The sequence below is a fragment of the Zalophus californianus genome, chromosome 17, assembly GCF_009762305.2.
Source record: "Zalophus californianus isolate mZalCal1 chromosome 17, mZalCal1.pri.v2, whole genome shotgun sequence".
Lineage (NCBI taxonomy): Eukaryota > Metazoa > Chordata > Mammalia > Carnivora > Otariidae > Zalophus > Zalophus californianus.
Genome location: NC_045611.1, coordinates 2,169,946 through 2,189,310, shown reverse-complemented (window position 1 = coordinate 2,189,310; position 19,365 = coordinate 2,169,946). Strand labels below are relative to the sequence as shown.

The 19,365-nt window shown below is 56.1% G+C and overlaps 1 protein-coding gene across 5 annotated transcripts in view; it reads right to left on the bottom strand.

Annotated features, from left to right (window-relative positions):
• Positions 1 to 1,053: 1,053 nt before the first annotated feature.
• Positions 1,054 to 19,365, bottom strand: part of FBXO31 (F-box protein 31) — a 40,800-nt gene continuing 22,488 nt past the window's right edge. For 3 of the 5 annotated variants that reach the window (XM_027620177.1, XM_027620175.1, XM_027620178.1), the window contains 6 exons: positions 13,145 to 13,312; positions 12,413 to 12,487; positions 6,641 to 6,750; positions 5,854 to 6,007; positions 4,325 to 4,725; positions 1,054 to 1,488 (listed from right to left, as the gene is read on the bottom strand). In XM_027620177.1, the coding sequence (XP_027475978.1) occupies positions 1,266 to 1,488; positions 4,325 to 4,725; positions 5,854 to 6,007; positions 6,641 to 6,750; positions 12,413 to 12,487; positions 13,145 to 13,312 (1,131 nt within the window). In that variant the 3' untranslated portion in view covers positions 1,054 to 1,265. Of the gene's footprint in view, positions 1,489 to 4,324; positions 4,726 to 5,853; positions 6,008 to 6,640; positions 6,751 to 12,412; positions 12,488 to 13,144; positions 13,313 to 18,724; positions 18,862 to 19,365 lie in introns of those variants that run through there. The other 2 variants (XM_027620180.1, XM_027620176.1) reach the window with 2 other exon arrangements.

Below are 19,365 nucleotides of genomic sequence, written 5' to 3'. Positions count from 1 at the left end.
CACAGTCCACCCAGCAAGGACAAGCAACAGAGAGGGGGACGGCTGGCCTGCCTCCCCAGTGAAGCCGCCCCCCATGGAAGGTGAACATGATGACAGCTCTCTGCAGGCTGGAGGCAGAGCTGCAACTAATTCTCGGGGGGCTACGTGCATTTTGGGCTCTGTTCTTCAGGAAACATTAAAATCAGCAGAGACCTTACAGTGGGTCCCCAAATGCAGGTGTCAGTGGGACACCGGCACAGCACCCACAGAAGCATCTGTGCTCAGACCTCTGCCCTGGAGGATCCCAAGAGACCCTGATCTCCAAAGTGCATTCCATACATAGGGGGTGACTTCTAGAAAGCTGCCCTGTTCCCTGCAAAGGAGCTCCAAAGTCATTTGTGCCACCATGCTGCTGCTTAAACCCTTCCAAGAACAGCACCTGTGTATGCTATGCAAGTGGAGAAACGCAGGGTTGTTTCGGATGTGGCCCTGCCCAATTCTGGGGCAGGTTCTGAGACAAGTGGCTCAGCTCAGGGTTCTGACACCAGAGCGTGGGCAGGAGGTGGGTTGGGGGTGCAAACAAACAGCCTGTGTGGAACTGGATGCAGTGAAGGTCTTGACTCTAAAGCTGGACAGCAGAGGCCAGGGCCGCCAAGCCGCCGTTCCCTCCCGGCCCGCATCACTGACCCCCTGCACTGATGCACAAACATGTCAGAGGTGAAATGCTTTTGTCCAAACTCCAAGCAGGTTAGTATAGAAACGGCACTTGAGTCCAGGGTCCCAGCCCAGCATCCTGAACCGCCCTGGACCTCCCTTTGTGCACACACTGCTCCATACCCAGGCTGCCCTCACCCCAGGCCCCTGCCAGCCTGCAGCCACTTCCACTCGCCTCCAGCTGGCACGCCCCACACACAATCCCTCTTAGCAGCCCCCAGGGTCCCTCGACCTGTCCCGTGAAAACTGCCAGCAGGCCAAGGACAAATCCAATTTCTCCACTTGAGTTGTTCACAACACTCTGCAGCCAGCCCTCTCAATCAGTCCTATTCTGGTTCTTTCTTTCTTTCTTTCTTTTTGTAAGACGTGCTCAGTCAGCCTTCCCACGAGCTCCTAACGAGGACACACGCAAACATCACACACTCTGTACAAAGAGTCTTGGGGTGGCTGGGCCAAGACTCCTACAAGGTGGGTGTTCTGGTCAGAAGGCCGACTCTCCAAAGTGCATGCTGCTTCCTTTCCCAGGTGCCGGATCCAGGGCCCCGGGAGCCGCCCCGCAAGAAAGTGGCCTGTCAGGAGGTCAGGGACTGGATGTTCTTGAGCATCTCCTCGAAGGCTTGTGGGGACGGCGCCTCTGCATTCCGGAAGGTGGCCTGCACCCTGCTGTACAGGCTGAAGGATTTCAGCTCCAGCCAGATGAACCCGAAACGGTCCTCGTCGAACAGGATGAAGACCCCAGGGGTGCGCTCCGGGCTGGTGAAGCCGTGGCCAGCGATGAGGCCTGTGCCGTAGAAACTGTGCGAAGACAAGAGGGAAAGCGCAGGGAGGACAGTGAGAGGGGCCAGGAGGAGCGCACCGGGCCCCGGCCCGCCCCGCCGGCCCCTCCGGCAGCGCCCCCGCACCACAGGCCCCGCCCCGCCCCGCCGCACCCCGCCGGCCCCTCCGGCAGCGCCCCCGCACCACAGGCCAGCAGGCAGCAGCAAGTCACAGCGCCCGAGAGCGCGCGTCACCTGGACCGCCCAGCAACTTTAAGCGCCCGGCGCGCAGAGCCGCGGGCCCACGGTCAGGCTCACCCTGCTGACCGCCGCTCTCCACCAGCTCATCCGGCTAAAGAAAGAGGGTCTCGGGCAGCCCCGCCGCGTAATCCTGTCCCCAAGTACACTTTCTCAAAGCTGGCTCAGATAACTAAAATCTGAATTCCCAGGACAGCTATGTCAGCATGTAAATGACTCAAATATAATCAATAAAGACTTATTGGCACCCAACCATCGTGAACTCAGAAGGCAGAACTCTCAAATACCCGTAAAGGCCAAGTTTCAAGTTTCGAGAGCAATGTGAGACTAAGATGCAATTTATGTCTTTCTTGCCAAGAAATTGGTGCTCATAAAGATAATGAGGAGTCGCGGGCTGGCCCAATCTCCCAGCGCACAGAACGGCGCCCGGCACCCGACCCTCCATCCACCACGCCGAGGCTCCCCTGGGCAGGAGAGGGAGAGCAGGCCTGTGCATGAGGGCGAGCGGTCCGTGGGAGTCTCAGGTGGGGAAGTTGGCCCCAGAACCCACAGGGAGGCAAAGTGATGCCCACCGAGCTTAGGACCAGAGGCAGCCACGTCCTGCACCCACGCTGGGGCAAGGCCTCGCAGACACACAAACCAAACAGGGAGGGGACCACAGCACGCCCCTCCCAGGTCACAGAGACCGATGTGCGGCACGTCCCGTGCCTCCACCGCAGGGCTGGCCTGAGAGCGCCCGACTGAGCCCACTGGGCTCTTGGCTGGCCACCAGACACTGCGGGCTGTCGAGTTTCATAAGAACGACACAACTCTTCTCTTTTATGACCACTAAAAAGCTCACAACAGTTGAAATCATACTGGAACACCATTTGTATATCTCCTCTCAGAAAACCCGCATTCAGCCACTTTTGTGATAATTGTGTACCGTAAAGGAAAATGAAATGGATTTCCACTACGTGAGATAAAAAGAATACATGCATTGATCTCTCTGCCCCAGTGCCTGGCACAGGGCTCCTGAAATCCCGGTACATTCCTCAGGGGCAATTTACACCAGCAGGTGGCCAGCCAGGAACAGAAGCTTGGAATCTTGAGCGTCCCCGTCATTCTCCAGACAAGAGAGGGGCTGGAAATGGAGCTAATGAGGGACCATGCCTCTGTGAGGAAGCCTCCATAATATCCCAAAGTATGGGGTTCAGGGAGCTCCCAGGTGGGGGACACCTATGTACACACTCCAGTTCCACGGGGCTGGAAGCTAGTGCACTCAGGACCCTACACGTTTCTTCATGTGGCTGCCCACCTGCGTCCTTTCTCACTCCTTCAACAAAATGGTAAACGTAGTGTGTCCCTAAGTTCTGGGAGCCACCCCAGCCCATTAATCGAACCTGAGGAGGAGGTCGCGGGAACCCCCGACCTATAGCTGGTTGGTCAGAAGTACGGTTGGGACTGGTGTCTGAGAGAACAGAGGCAGTCTTGCTGGGTCTGACGCCATCTCTGGGGGGGTGGTGTCAGAACTGAGTCCAGTGGCCAGACACCAAGCCGGTGTCGTGAACTGCATGCTGCTGTGGGGGGCACCACCCCAACGGGCACTCGGTGCTCAGAACCAATTTACCCACCAAGCCCACAAAGACACCTAAAGCCTCCCTCCGGAGCTTCTTCTACGTGTGACGCGCCAATCAGACAGCCACCACCAGCCCAAGACGGCAGTCAGCCCAGAAGTCAAGGAAACCGACCTTTCCACGTAACTGGACATTCAGGCCAGGCAGCTGTGATGCCAAGAGACGGACAGGTCATCCCCTCAAAGGTCCCCTAGGGCAACTGTGCAGGAGAACTAACTGCACTGACAGAATGTTCTAGGCCCACACTGTGCAATACACGTGCGGCTGCTGGCATCGGAAATGTGGCCAGTGGGACGGAGGACCCAAGTCTGTGGTTTCATTCATTCTAGCTCATCGACACCTAGGAAGCCCTGAAGTGTAGCAGGCTGGGGAGGGGGGGCCTGAGTGGCTGAGGGCAGTGGCCCAAGACAAAACCGTAAGGACAGCCGTCAAGCAAAGAGCAAGCCAGCCCTGGGGCAGGAGTGTGCTGCCAGCCCTCTGCGCACACTTTCTGAGCCAGCAGAGAAACCACAGGAAGACACAGACGGCTGACACTGGATGGTGCACAGCAGGGGCCAGAGGGAGACCCCCAACAGGCCTTACCTACAAGGACAACCAGGTGGACTCGAGCTGGCTTCTAGGGGGACAGGGGCAGAAGAGCCCCCTCCTCACCGGCTGCTTTCAATGCCACCTGCAGACTCACCTGTCTACCCTGCACCTGACTGACGAGGCGACAGAAGGCACTAGGAAGGAGGCCTCGTGCCTGGCAGTTCCAATAAGCCCCCTCGGAGGCTCCCCGGGGGTGAGGGGTCGGAAGCTTCCAAACTCCGTGCAGGCCAGGGAAGGGTGCTGTCCGCACGGGCCTGAGCTGGGACTCAGACGGAATTGTCAGGGCCTCCCCGCTGGGTGCAGGGAGCCCCCACGCTGGCCGGTGCTGAGCCCGGCCCCCACAGCCCGTCTCCACGGGGGTGGGGAGGCAGGACTCCCCGGCAGGCCTGTCACGGCCCACCCTGGCATTCTTACCACATCCTGCAGGTGCGGGGATAGTCCTCGTTCCTCGAGCTCACGCCCACGGGCAACACAAACGGCTGCCCCTGCCCGGAGTGGGCGGGCTGCTCAGGAGCAGGCGCAGCCGCAGCCGCGGCCTCTCCGTCCCCAGGCGCCCCGACCTTCTCGGCAGGTGGCTCCACAATGGGCTGGGCAGGGCCCCGCTGGGGCTCCCGGGGGCTCTGCCGGCCACGGCCCTCACCGTCCTCGAGCCCGTTCTCCTGCTGCTGTTGTTCCTGGCGCACCTGCTCCCGAACCTCCAGGACAATGCGGGAGAGCTCATTGAAGTTGCGGAGGCTCTCCACATCAGGCAGCTGGATGCGGTGCATGAGGTCGATCTCGACAGTCTGCTGCCCGGCAGGGATGTTGGGGTCACCCTGAGGAGCGAACATGCGGCCATCAGCAGAGACACACTGTGTGTGGTTTCCTGCCTAGATCACACCTCTGGCCCAATCAGCTCACTCTAGCGTTCCCACTGACTTCGCAGCATCCCTTCTGAAGAATATTTTAGAAGCCCTTAAAAAATATGTGCCCACAGCAGGCACCCCCATCTGTGAAGGGATCTTTGAAAATAGGGGCTAACAGAACCTGAGTGACCTCAAGAGATGCACAGACACCCAGCATAGTGGCTCATGTGCACTTGAGCCCTCCAGGTATAAAAACCTCCCCATTCTAGAACACTGGGGCTTAGGGAAGGGCACAGACCCTCCCAGGGCCAGGCAGCAGGGCCAGACCTGAACCTGTCTGCCTAGAACACAAACGCTCCTGACCCTGAACCTGGGAGACCCTCCAGGCCCTGCAGCTCCAGCAGGGGCCCCAGTGCTGGGCTCTGCACACAAGGAGCCTTCCCAGAGCACAGGGACCCTGGCCAATCGAGGTCCAAGAGCATAGCTCCGTGAGCACAAAGAACAGGCATTGCTCCCCAGGACACGTTAGTGCATCTGGCAGAAACACACCCCAGCTATGCAAATGACAGGTGAGCACAGTGTGGACGGTGCCCGTGGAGCAGGCCTAATGGCCAACTGGTTCGAGACCCCCATTCAGCTCAACAACCCCTCTGACTGTGTTCCTCAGCTGCTGAGGCCAGGATGGCATCGGGAGCCTGTGTAATAATGCAGGAGGTCTCTGCACCTTACACCCATCAGAGGACCTCACAGAACCACAGTCCCAGGCCCCTCCCCCACTGAATCAGAATCTCCAGGGCCCAGCATCAGGGTTTCTTCAACAGCCCCAGGGGTTCAGTGTGTGGCCAGGACTGAGAGCCATGGGAAAAGCCACCTTGGAAATGCTCCAAATCCCCTGGAGGTCTTGTGAAATACAAATCCTACTTCAATGGGTCTGGGTGGGACCTGACAATCTGCATTCCCAGCAAACTCCCCAGCGCAGGGTGCCACGGGTCCAGAGCCCACTGTGAGTAGCTGGGGTGCAGCCCGAGTCAGGCTACCGCACAGCCAATCAGACTGAGTTTATAGAGCGGGGCCCGCCAGGGTAGCACCCGGACTCACCGTGATCTTCGTGCCCCTGGCACGCTTCCCATGGAAGCTGAGCATGACGATCTCCAGGCCGTGGCTGCCGTAGGTGCCTTTGAAGAGGCCGGGTCTGATGAGGTCATCCGGGTGGCTGGGCGGGAGGTAGATGCGGCGGTAGGTCAGGCAGTTGCTGTGGGGGGAAGGGGAGGCATGAGAGCAGCTCGGCGGGCAGGCAAAAGTACAGAGCTCGCTCACCTCCCTGCAGCGTGAGGAACGGCAGACAGGGCAGGGTAGCCTAGAACAGCCAGGCTGAGCTTCCTGCCAGGCCAGGGGGGAGTGGGGGCACCCCACATTCCTGAGCCACAATCACCTGTCCTCAAAACACTTGCAGGGCACATCTCACATCTTGTCTGGAATTCCAACAGGGCTGAACAGGGGCGCACATTCGCTCTACCAGCACCACAAGGGAACTGGGGCAGGTAGCACTCTCCAAAGAGAAGGGGATGTCACCCCTGCTCCGTCACCCTGGCACAGGAACCCCGGAGACCGAGAAAGGGATGTTCACTGCACAAGGGACTATTTAAATGGGTCATGGGGACAGGGCATGGGGCAGAGGCCAAGGCAGGAAGCGCAGCTAAGAGAGGAGGTGTCCCCCGGCAGACATGGGGAAACCACCCTGAGGCTCCGGCACACAGGCCAGGCTCATGATGATAAATCAGACAGAAAACAGACACCAAAGTAGGGCAGCGGGGGGGGGGGGGGCCGGGGGCAGAGGGGGGACAGAGACTGTGCTCACAGTACCCACAGAGGGGACTGCACTTACTCGTACTGACTGGTGTAGATAAACTTCATCAGGATGAGCTCCTGCATGTGCTCGTGGAAAATGTCCTCCAGTGTCCGCCCCCATTCTTCCCTCAGCCACGTTCGGAATTCCTTCCAAGAGAGCACAGGTCATGAAAACCACCACGATGCGCATGGAGGACTGCTCGCTGTGGCACTAAGTGGGTAAAAGCAGTACTCCTGGGGCACCTGGGCAGCTCAGTAGTTGAGCGTCTGCCCTCGGCTCAGGTCACGGTCCCAGGGTCCTGGGATCGCGTGGGGCTCCCTGCTCAGCAGTGAGTCTGCTTCTCTCTCTCCCCCTCTGCCTGCCTCTCTGCCTACTTGTGCTCTCTCTCCATCAAAAAAATAAAATTAAAAAAAAAAAAAAAAGCAGCACTCTTACAGCTGGGGTGATGCCCTGGGCATAGCATCACCGGGGTCCCAGCAGGGCGGACAAGATGGAGAAGACTCTGGTCAAGAGGAGGGGGCTGCCACACTTTGGTCCCCGAGTCCCTGACCTCCTTCCTGTGAAGCTCAGCCACCAAAGGAAAGTAAAGGGCTCTGGTCCCCACTTTCCCAGAGCACACAGACCCAGACTTCAACAGGCAACAGGGACCATGGGGTCCCTTCAGCCCGTGTCCAGAGCTCCTAGGTAGCAGCCACACGAGCCTCACTTCTGTGGCCACCAACAGGACATGTGGTGTCTACACCGAGCCTGGTTCTGGGGCTTCTAGGAAAGCGGGAGCACAGCAGGACTCTTGTGGCTAACTCCTGTGCTGGTCACACTGGCCAGAACTGCCTTCTGCTACTGCCAATGAAGAACAAGACAGGTGTACAGCGGGGCAGGGGGTGGTGATGGGGAGGTGCCTTCATAGTTACGTTACACGTTCAGAAAGTTCATTTGTGAAAAGGGAGCTTTTATAAACACTGCATCCTCAAAGCTCATTCATTATGGGATCAAACAATGTGAAGGATAGTTAGTGCTTAATAGCTTGATTCTGCACATTTAACCAAACTAATCCATCACTCCAAGTTCCTAGCTCAATATACTGTTTCTAATGACCATCCAGAGTTAGTTCTACAAACAGAAACAAAAGCGATTTAACCACAACAAAGCAAGAGAGCTATAATCTTTCAGTTGCTTTCCTCTGTTCCTGCCCAAACTCTGGCCACACACAGAAACCCCTCACTGCAGTGACTGAAGCACACAGTTACAGGGCCACAAGCTCATTATGCACAAATCAACTGAAAGTTTCTATACCAGCAGCACGAAGTTGGAAAATGAAAAATTTTAAGTCCATCTCCAGCAGCCTCAGACAACATGTGACTTGGGAATACATATTAGAAAGTATGTGCAGGACCCCTACTCTGACAGCCGCAGGACTGCCGGAAGAAAACGGAGACACCTCCACGATACGGGTGCCCACGGACCAGAGGACCGAGTACCAAGCCAGGAATTCTCTCCAAAGGCATCTGTGGATTCAATGCCATGGCAGAGTCCCAGTCCCACCAGGGCCTCTGTACAAACAGATAAGCCGATTCTGAAATTCACATGGAACTGAAAAGAAACTACAACGTCCAAGGCAATCTTGCAAAAGAACAAAGCTGGAGGAACCGCCCCAGTTCATGGTATGACTTACTATAAAGCTGTAGTGATCAAGACAGTAGTACAAACATCAGGGTCAACAAATACACCAACGGAATGAAACAGAGAGCCCAGAAACAGACCCATCCATCTTGTCAGCTGCTTTCCGACAAATACATCCAATCCACCCAATGGGAAGTGGAAAGTCTCTTCCACAAATGATGCTCCAATGACTGGACATCCATACGGAAAAAAGGACCACAATCCCTGCCTCACACCACACACAAGAAATAATCCGAGATGGGCCACAGACCCAAACACAACATGAAGCTACCAAACTTCTGAAGAGAAGACTCTGCAGCTTAGGGATAGGCAAACTCTTTTAAGACACCAAAAACAATAATCATAAAAGAAAAAACTTGACAAATTAGACTTCACCTCAAAACCTTCCACTCAAATGGAGTAAGGCCCTAAAAAAATCAAACAGATAACAAAAAGATAAAAATGGAAGTGAGCTAATACAACAAGTAGGGATTTTATGTTACCACGGTGAGTAATCAGACTTGAGCTAAATACCATGAGGCTGGCTTGTAGGGAGTCATAATCTTATTTACTTCGCAAGAAAAGGTCAGTCATTAGAAATACCAACCAGACCCAATTACTCAGAGCAAAGACCTTTGAGATATGTTCATTATGAAATTATCTCATGAGCTATGCATGCACAAGGAGAAACACAGGGGCCCAGAACATACACAAGAATAATATTTACCCAGAGCTTGCTCACCAGGTGCTGGCACTACATAATCATCTCCTCCATCTGCATACCAGTCCAGGAGATGGGTGCTCACACCTTTCCTGTTCTACAGAGGTATGGGGTCACAGAGTTTGAGAAACCCTCCCCAAGTCACCCAGCTAGTAAGCAGCAGAATCAGAGCTACTCCCGAGCCCACGTGCTAAGGGGCCTTGTTTCCACCAGGGCCAAGAGGAAGGCCAGCAGGAGCAGAGGAGGCGGGGGCTCAGCCGCCCTGGTGGGTGGTAAACGAGGACCAGCAAACTAACAACACATAGCAAGAATCTGGAACATCTTCAGGGCCTTTTACCCGGCCATCCCATTTCTGTATGATCCAAAAACCAGGGAAGGTTTTTGCACAGAGTTCCAGCAGTAACACCTGGAGGCTCTCAGCCTGGCGCTAAGGCACTCACACACCCTGCCCTACTCAGTCCTCCAGCCGCCGCAGGGCTCCACATTTCACAGATGAGGACTGAGACTCTCAGAGAGCAAGTCACCCAAGCAGAAGGTCAGGAGCGGGGAGCACAAACCCCGTGTCTGACCGCAGGAGAGCAGTTATACTCACGCAATCACCCTACGGATGACGGACGGAACAGTGCTTTAAAAATAAAGACTATAAAGAATTCTAATGAGCCTGGAAAATATTTCTGGAAGAGCTAAAAAGCTTAAAAGAAAAAAAAAAGACCCGAATTAGATGGAGTTAGATCCCAGTTACATAAACAAAATTCGGAGAACAAGAAGGGATGACAGAGGACGGGTGTGGGGGCTGCTCCCGGGTGGGGCTCCCACAACTGCGTGTTTGATGGTGAGAAGGTATCATTTCAGTACATGAGACAAAGAAACAAAAGCAACTTGTGTCCAGTCAAGGAGTCTGCGTGACCAAGTGCAGAGCGCACCATGAGTGGGGCCGGCAGAAGCCCGCAGCCTGGTCAGGAGGGACAAGGGACGCCCACAGCATCGCAGGGGTGGGTCCTGGCCGTCCTCACTCCTTCCTCTCTTCCCTGTCTCTGCTCCTCCTCGCGGGCCCCAGTTCTGCAAAAGCCTCAGGCTGGGGGGCTGGGCAGGCACAGGGTGGGCAGGGAAGATGGCAGCTGGGCCTTGCCATCATCTGTGAAGGAGACCAGGGAGGACGAGCCTGGGTAGGCCTGAGGGCCTGCCCTGCTCACAGGAACCCAGGAGAGGGGCTGCAGTGTGCAAAGCACACAGGTCACCCGGAGGCATCGTGAGGGGCAGGCCAAGGGCACTGCAGCCTGAGACATCAGATCACACCACGGCAGTCCGGACTTGGCATTCAAAGGTGGACGTGGCAGCAGAAACCTCGGGACGGGAGCTGGGTGTGAGCAGTGGGAGGGCTGGTGAGCAAGACGCGGTGCATCAGCCAGAGAGCTGCAGGGCGGCTGTGGCCTTCACAGGGGAACAGCGGGAGACTCACTGGTTCCTTCACGGGCAGCACTTCTCAGACAGCACAGCCGGCAGAGGGGGACCGCCAGGGCATCCCCCACAAGCTCTCACAGTTCCACTCAGGGTGGAGGACAGTGCAGCACCAGGCCAGCCCCTGGGGGCATGAGAGTATCCGCCGCCCCCATCCCGCCCAGGAGACCGCGTGCCGCCCTGTTCCCCTGCTAGCCCTGTTGGCCGCCAGGAGCCCTCCATCCCCTGTGGCCCCAGGATTTTACATGCCCGTGAGCCACCAGAGCACAGGACAGCCAGAGCGCACAGCCCAGCCGTTCACCTCGGTGTGCAGAGCTATCAGGAACATGGCGATATCCCACCACGGCCTGTCTTCTCTCCCTGGGGCCTGAAGCCATTCCCCTGGGTCTGAAAGACTCCACAAGAAAGTGAAGACATTTCTGGCTGACTCCTGAACGGGCAGGAGACCCTGTCCCCACATGGCTGAGGGGAGAGACAGGGGGAGGGGCAGAGAGAAAAGCCGGCGAGTGACCGCGGGCAGCTGAGGGACGAAGTGACCGCAGGGCCACACAGCAAGTTCTCCCTCTGCTCTGCCCGGTGGCACGGCGTCTCCCCAACGGGCTCGGCAGGGAAGACAGACACCTCTGACCACATAAAAATTAAAAACAAGAAAACTCCTGGAAAACAATATACCATAAATTAAACTAAAAGACAAAAACATGAGGAAGAATACTTGCAACTTACACCTGAAAGATTGGTTTTCTAATATGAAAAAAAAGCTCCTACAAATCAACTAGAAACATACCAGCACCAGAGAGAGCAACCTCGAGAAACCCTTAGCCAGGCCCCTAACCTCAGCCTCGGGCACGGTCGTGGTCGCAGAAACGCAAACTGACGCCACAGTCCCGAGACCAGCAAAGCGTTGCTCCCACCCAGCATGCACGTGTTCTTAAGAGTTTCCCCAAAGGACTTGGGTTAGTACTTTTATAATCAGAAAAAATACCATTCCACTTCAAAATCACAAAGACGCGGCTTACAAGACCTTTTTCTGATCCCAGCATATGTATTTCCAGAAGTACACTATCTGGCCTTTTTGAGGTCCACAGCTGAGGAGTGTCTATTCTCAGAAAACACGTTGACCTTTTTCACTGAAACGCGGACTAGAGCACTCACCTGTATGTCATGTGTGTGACTGTACGTGCAGGCTTCAACAACAGTGTTGTGAATGAAAAATGCACCGTCACCTTCACAGGCCGTGTATGTGAGAAAACAGGGCCTCATCTACCTCCAGAGGATTCCAGTGAGCACCTGTGTGCACTCTTCAGACGCAGACATGCGTGCGTATGAATTTACCTTACACCTCCCTGCAATTCTCTGGCTAACAGGGAAGCTGTCGGACTCAGAACTTGAGAAATACACAGCTATTAAATAAATGTAAGTTCAATGAGCATCCTACATTTTAAAAGTTCAAGTTTTTCTTAAGAATGTTTTGAAACAGCAGTATGACTTGGCTCCTCAGAAAAGGAAAACTCAAAGGCAATGTGAAAGTATCCGTGCAAATAAAAGGAAGTCCTAAGAAGCTTGCGGGTGTGGCTCCGAGGCAGGCCTCCGTGCTGCACTGCCAAGACCTGGAAATCTCAGCCACCAGGCCCGTCTGTGGGGAGAACACAGAGGCTCCAAAAAAGCCCCCTGGTCTCCATGCAAACTCGCACCCAAGAAGAAATCTCCAGCAGCACACGGACACTCTCACCAAAGGGGCGAAAGAGAGGCGATCAGAGGGAACGATTTCTCTGGGGCTCGTTTGTTCCGAGGGGCGGCAGGGAATGAAAGCCTGTGTGCATGGACACGTACACAGGATGTCCTGACGCAAAGGTCAGACACACACACTGGGATGAACCAGGGGAGACGGCCCTTCATTGGGGGCACACTGGAGATGTCAAACCATTCAACCTCACAGCTGCGCCATGTGAACAGAAGGGGGACAGGCTCACCTCCTGCCTCCCGCCAGACATCCTGTGGTGGTCAGTCTGGTTGCACTTGGTGGAGAACTCGTCCTTCTTCACAATCTTGAGCGTTCACCACAAAGGAGAGGGGAGCGAGTCAGTCATGGGCGGCACGACCAACCTGTCCCGCACCGACAGACCCCATATGTGTACAGAAGCCCAAGACGCCACCGAACCTCAGCCAGTCCAAGAAGGGAACTCAGCCACCCTGAGCACGCACTTCCTTCTCAGGGGAAGAGGCATGTGCGTCTTCCCAGGAGGACATCTTACAGCAGGAAAAGGGCTGGTGCTTTCGTCGTGTGTTAGGGAACACACATGCTGATTGGGATGGCTGTCTGCTGAACCATTATCAGAGAGCAGAGTGTCTTATTCCAAGTTTATACTCTTGCAAAGAGGAAACCAGGGAGCAGTGAGGAATCAGGACAAAAACAACAATCAGTTTCACCCGAACGCAGAATCCCTGGGTGGGGGGGGGGCTCAGCGAGTGAGTCTCTGAAGGGCTGCATCACAACAGCCGCATGTCGCTAACGCACCCCGGAGTGGGGCTGAGCCCCCACTTCCTCCCATGTTCACTGCTTGGTGTGGACACAGGTCTGCAGCTGGGACACCACAGCCACTCAGGCACCCACCCAGGCTGCCACCGGGTCCGGGGAGGACAAAGGAGCCCTAGCCCCTTGCCTGCACATGGCTGCCACGCCTCAGGGAGCCCCGAGCACTCACCTGAATGTGGCCGTTGTGGGGCCCTCTGTGGCCATACATGCACTCCACCGTGGCAGACTTTCTCTCCATCAGGTGGACTCTGAACAGGGGCTTGAATCGCATTGGGTCGTCCACATGAGGGTCATGGGGAGGCAGGTACATCCAGCCAATGATGAACAAGCCATCCACCTGCGGGGAGGAGAAAGGGCACAAGTCCACAGAAGGCTCAGGATGAGGTGCCAAGGGAGAAGGTCCCCACCCTAACCTGTCCGCAAGAACCACCCTTGTCCCCACACGGCAGCCCCACTGAGACTCTCGGGGCCAGGGAACACTGTGGTGCCCTCATCTAGCACACCACAACAAGCATGGCCCATCTACCAAGTGCGTGTTAATTAAAAATAGTTATCGACTGTAAACAGGGTGACTGTTGTTGATAACACGGCATCAACACTGAGATCTTTTTTTTTTTTTTAAGATTCTATTTACTTATTTGACGGAGAGAGACACAGTGAAAGAGGGAACACAAGCAGGGGGAGTGGGAGAGGGAGAAGCAGGCTTCCTGAGGAGCAGGGAGCCAGACAGAGGGCTCGATCCCAGGACCCTGGGACCATGACCTGAGCCAAAGGCAGACACTTAACGACTGAGCCACCCAGGCACTCCAACACTGAGATCTTCTAAGAGAGTTGAACTTAAATGTTTTCACCAAAAGAGAGAATAAAAATGTGAAGTGGTAGACATGCTGATCCTAGACAGCAGGAACCCTTGCACAAAGTGTACAAATACCAATCACCGAGACGTACTTGTCACGCACCTTACAATTTTACCTGTGCACCATTCCTCAATAAACCTGAAAATAAAGGGATACATGCCTACACCATTATTTACAAAAGCAAGATACGGAAACAGCCGAAGTGCCCATCGACAGGTAAATGGATAAAGAAGACGTGGTGTGTATGTACCATGAAATACTACTCGATCATCAGAAAGGATGAAACCGTGCCATTTGCAACGACATGGATGGAGCTAGAGAGTATTATGCTAAGTAGAATAAATCAAAGACAAATACATAGGATTTCACTCATACATGGAACTTAAGAAACAAAACCAACAAAAGCAGCAGAAACAGAAGGATAAATACAGGGAACAAGAGATGAGTGCCGGGGTGCGGGGTACGGGCCACAGGGGCGAAGGGGAGGGGGACGGACAGGCTCCCAGTTGCGCGATGAAGAGGTCACAGGAATAAGTCAGAGGCGCTTGTGAGCACAGCGTCCAGACTGTGTCACGCAGCTGAAACTCACGCAGCATCGTGTCAGCTACGCTTTAGTAAAAAATAAATTCTGAAAGAAAAAATAAGTAGATTTTGTTTAAAAACAGAAAGGAAAAAAAAGGTAGTTCAACCTAAACATAAAGGCAAGCCTTTTGAAGAGAAGGGCCAGCTCTGAAAGCGAAGGGAAAGACCAGATGAAAGACCAGAAAGAAGCAGCAGGCCCCCAGTCGGCCCCTGGCCCACCAGAAACGGGGGGCTGCTCCCCGGCAGCAGAGACCTGCGAGGCACACACACAGATGCCACGTGAGGGCTGCTGCAGACTCGGTTCCAAGCAAGCCTCGTGCAAAGCAGCTCTGCAGCCCTCGGGGAGACGGATGTGGACCAGGCTTCAGGCCGCGTCGGGCGTGGCGTCCCCACCACGTCTGTACGGCGGGGGAGGGACAAGGCCCACGTGCAGAGAAACACCCACGTTCTTTAAAGATCCACATGGAAGTATGAACAGACGAAATGGCATGGGCCTGGCATCTGCTTTGAAATGCCTGAAAATCAGAAGCAAAGGGAGGAGGCAGGTGCTGTGGGCTTGCCGCCCTCGACAACAGAGGGCGACTACGCTGCCATCACTCTTCCAGTGCACGCAACATGGTGGCCGCGGCGGAGGCAGGGTCAGAGCAACAAGGTCAGAGCGATGAGGTGGCCGCGGCAGAGACAGGGTCAGAGCAATGAGGTCAGAGCGACGAGATGGCCGCGGCGGAGACGGGGTCAGAGCGACGGAGTCAGAGCAACGTGATGGCCGCGGCGGAGACGGGGTCAGAGCGACGGAGTCAGAGCAACGTGATGGCCGCGGCGGAGACGGGGTCAGAGCAACAGGGTCGGAGCGACGTGATGGCCGTGGCGGAGACGGGGTCAGAGCACGAGGTGGCCGCGACGGAGACGGGGTCAGAGCACGAAGTGACCGTGGCGGAGACGGGGTCAGAGCATGAGGTGGCCGCAGCGGAGACGGGGTCAGAGCAACGGGGTCAGAGCGACGTGATGGCTGTGGCGGAGACGGGGTCAGAGCACAAGGTGGCCGTGGCGGACACGGGGTCAGAGCACGAGGTGGCCGTGGCGGAGACGGGGTCAGAGCACGAGGTGGCCGTGGCAGAGACGGGGTCAGAGTGGGGAGTGGTCCCCAGGCACAGCACGCCACACATTCCCCAAGGCCGGAAGGCCAGCCTGTAGTCAGGGGAGACTGGGTGCCCAGTGGCCGGCTCTGGCTCATCCATTTCTGTGGCGATCCGATCCAATCCGACCTGATCCAACGAGGGCGAGCTGGCCCTGTTCTGTCATGGCTCCATTTTCCCCTAATTAACCCCTGCTTTCAGAAGCTGCAATTTTTTTTTAACTCTATTAATCACTACCAGTAAGAAAAACAATTATCACCCTCCCTGCCTAAAGCATGGAAGGCAGCCTGCCCACGCGGGGAGCAGTCTGGCTGGTCCTGTGAGGAACATTCGAAATCCAAGGCTTTCCCCAGGGATGTTAAACATAAACAAAGTATTTAACACTTTCTCCACACAGAACATGAAGCAATATTTATCCCTGCCCAAAACCCCACCTGGTGAGCAAAATACAGAGTAAAAGAGCACCCAGAGTCCCCGCGGGGCCCACACGAGGCGAGCTCAGAACGGCCCACACCAAGGCCCCGACGTGCCGTCTAAGAGACGGGCTCACGGCCGGTCCCGTGGTCTAGGGATTCCGGTCCTCCGAGGGTGTGTGCAACCAGGGGGGGAAGCAAGATCAGAAAACCAGCGCTCCCCAAAGGGCACCAGACTTCATTCCCAGTGAAGCATCAGCGGCAACGACATGGGGGCCAGGCACCGAGACACCCCCCAGCCCCGGGGCTTCTGTGAAGAGAGCGCACAGCAAGCTCGAGGAGGACGGGCACACTGCAGAGCCTCAGTAAAGTGCCACATCCCACGATACAGATGCCCGTAAAGCACTAAAACTGAGCAGCTACCTTTGAAAACATGACAGGCAAGGGACTGAACAGCATCTAAAAATGAGACCGCAAGACTTTTCTCCTGCCTAGAACCCAGGGGCTTAGGCCAACCAGCCCCACCTGCTGACACCAGCTGTCTGCACACACCACAGTTTAAATGCTGCCTGAAGACATCAGGGAACATGCACAGTGGCCCCAAGACGAGAACCGAGAGCCTAAAATCAAGGGACAGGCCTGAAGGGGGCAGGGCCTCCCACCCCTTTGCCCCAGGTCCCTGACCGCTGGTGGCTGGACAGAGGGGTGGCTGGGCGCTGGAACCCCCAGGGCTGCCGCAGAGGCCAGAGCGCTAGGGCAGGATCCCAAAGAAGCAGGCCCCAGAGTGTATACAGCTCTGCCCTTGAGGCACCTTCTGGATCCCAACCCATGAGGGGCAGGGGATGGAGAAGCCAAGCAGAAGGTGGCTGCTAAGAGGCCAACCAGCCAGGAGAGGGATCAGCGGTATCCCTGGCTCGCTAGGGGAAATGCAGGCCCTGGAGAGCAGGAGGTGCCCAGCCCTCAGGGGACACTCTGTGGACGGGGCCACCAGGGACGAGATCGGCGCTCACCACACCCGGTCAGGGCAAGGCGCTCTGCTGGCTGTGACCCCAGGCCAGAGGCCAGGCACCCTCGTGGGGGCAGCGGCATCCACGGCCACGTGTGCGGGCACGCCAGCAGCCAACTGCCACGCCCGAAAATCCCGAGGAAAAAGAGAGACTGTAAGCTGAACCGGAGATCACATATTTTAAAGGAACTTTGACTGATATATTCAAGAAGACACAATAAGAAGGAAAACAAAGGTCACCAAAAAAAAAAAAAAAAAAATGAGGCCAGACTTATATCCTGGCCATAGTAGAGTAATGGGACTGCTGTGAGCCCCAAGGTGATCCCGGACAACAGGCCACACAGGGCTGTCAACCCAGAGAAGAGAAATAAGAGGTCACCCCTGCCATCCCCTGGATTCCTGCCAGAGGCACCTTCCAGACCCCGGGGCTCAGAGGGGGCCAGGCAGAACCAGGCAGTGTTCTAACTTGAGCGAACAGAGATCAGAGTTCAAGGAGGCTGGCGGGGTTGGAGTAGAAAGGAGGGAGCCATGCAGAGACAGAGCCCAAGGATCTGCCAAGGGGCCCGGGTTCCAACCACTCACCGAGCCCAGTACAGGCTGGGCAGCGTGCTGGACCATCCAGCTCCAAGCAGCCAGGGACGGGAGTCTTCAAAAGGAACCCCCAGGGCATGGAGGGAGAACCCCCAGCACTAGGACCTTAGACAAAGAGCTACAGCACATCCCTAAGAGACCCAGTGGTCTTCAACGAACACCCTATCCAGCTGATCAGCCCGACACCATTTGAGGGAAGGGACCCATCCAGCTCATAACTCCTTAACAACAATGTCCACCATCAGAGGGAAAAGAGCAGGCATGCAGGGGACAGGAAAAGGGCAGATAGCCAGAGTCAGGAAGACAAGGCAGCTGAAACCAGAAATACTGTGGTCTCTCAGCAGCAGCCTGGCCAGGAGAGCCCCTCACGGGACCTCAGTCAGGCTGATGGCAGGACAGAGCGCCTGCCTCCAAGGCAGCCCCCACTCCCGCCAGGCAGGCTGTCCCCTCTGGTCCTCTTCTGCTGGCCCTGGCCCCCATGTTCCCCACACTGGTGACGGTTACTGGGACCATGGCGCTCAGCTCATCAGCCCTTCCGGCCTTCGGTGAGCCCGACACTCGGAAGGCGGAGAGCAGTGCTTCTGGGGCCTGACCCCTGCGGTCTGTGTGATGAGGTGCCCGTGAGTAGATTCGGGTCAGGTACTTTGGCAGGAGATCCAGAGAAGTGGGGCTGTGTGCTTCACATGAAACCAGGAGGGGCCTGAGGTCAGAGTCCTACTGCTGGTTAGTTAACATGGACCACTGGGATGGGTGCTGTTGGCCACATCTCTCCCCAGTAAGGGCCCTCTTCCGCCCTGTAATCTTGATTGCCAAATAACGGCCCCCAAAGAAGTCCACGTCCTAAACCCTAGAACCTGTGCACATCATCACCTTACACGGCAAAAAAAGGATTTTACAGATGTGAAGTTGAGGATCTTCAGAGGATTCTGGCTCATCCAGGCGGGCCCTAAAAACCATCACTTGTACCCCTCTAAGAGGGAGGCAGACAGAGGTCTGAGACACACAGAGGGGAGAGGCCACGCTGAGGATGGAGGCAGAGGTAGGAGGGGGTTTGGCCACAGCCAAGGGCTGCCTGGGCCCTGCAGCTGGAAGAGGCAGGAGGACCCTTCTCTGGAGTCTTCAAGGAAGCATGGTGACCCTTGATCTCAGCCCAGGAATACGTACTGGGACGTCAGGCACACTGAGGACGTCAGGCACGCTGCCTGAGGACGTCGGGCACACTGACGGAGGACGTCAGGAAAATATGGACTGAGGAGGTCGGGAACACTGACGGGACATCGGGCACGCTGCCTGAGGTGTCGGGAACACTGACTGAGGACACCGGGCACAATGAGGACGTCGGGCACACTGAAGATGTCAGGCTTCCCTACGAGCGAAAGAATACATTTCTGTTGTTTTATGCCACCCGGTTTGTGGTCACTGGTATGGCGGCCCCTGGAAGCTACAACAGTAAGTGATAAGGGATCTGTGGGGAGATGCTCTCAGATGGTGGAAATACGGTTTCCCCAAAAAGTGCCCACCGTTGGTGCTCCCACCCATCAAGGACGCTGGCCTGACCCCAGTATTACTATGGTGGGTGAGAAAAGATTTAAAACCAGGGCCTCATAGCCCCACTTTCAGACTTCGCTCTGAGGCCCAGCCTGGTCCCAAGGCCGCCATGGCTGCTGGGTGACTCACTCTGACACGGCACCCCGGCGTGCCTCCCAGGCCGCTGAACTGCGTCTTCCTCACAGGGCAAGCGCTCACACACGTCAGCGGAACAACAGAAGGCGCACAGGGAGAGTCACAGCTGGGGTGCGCCTAGG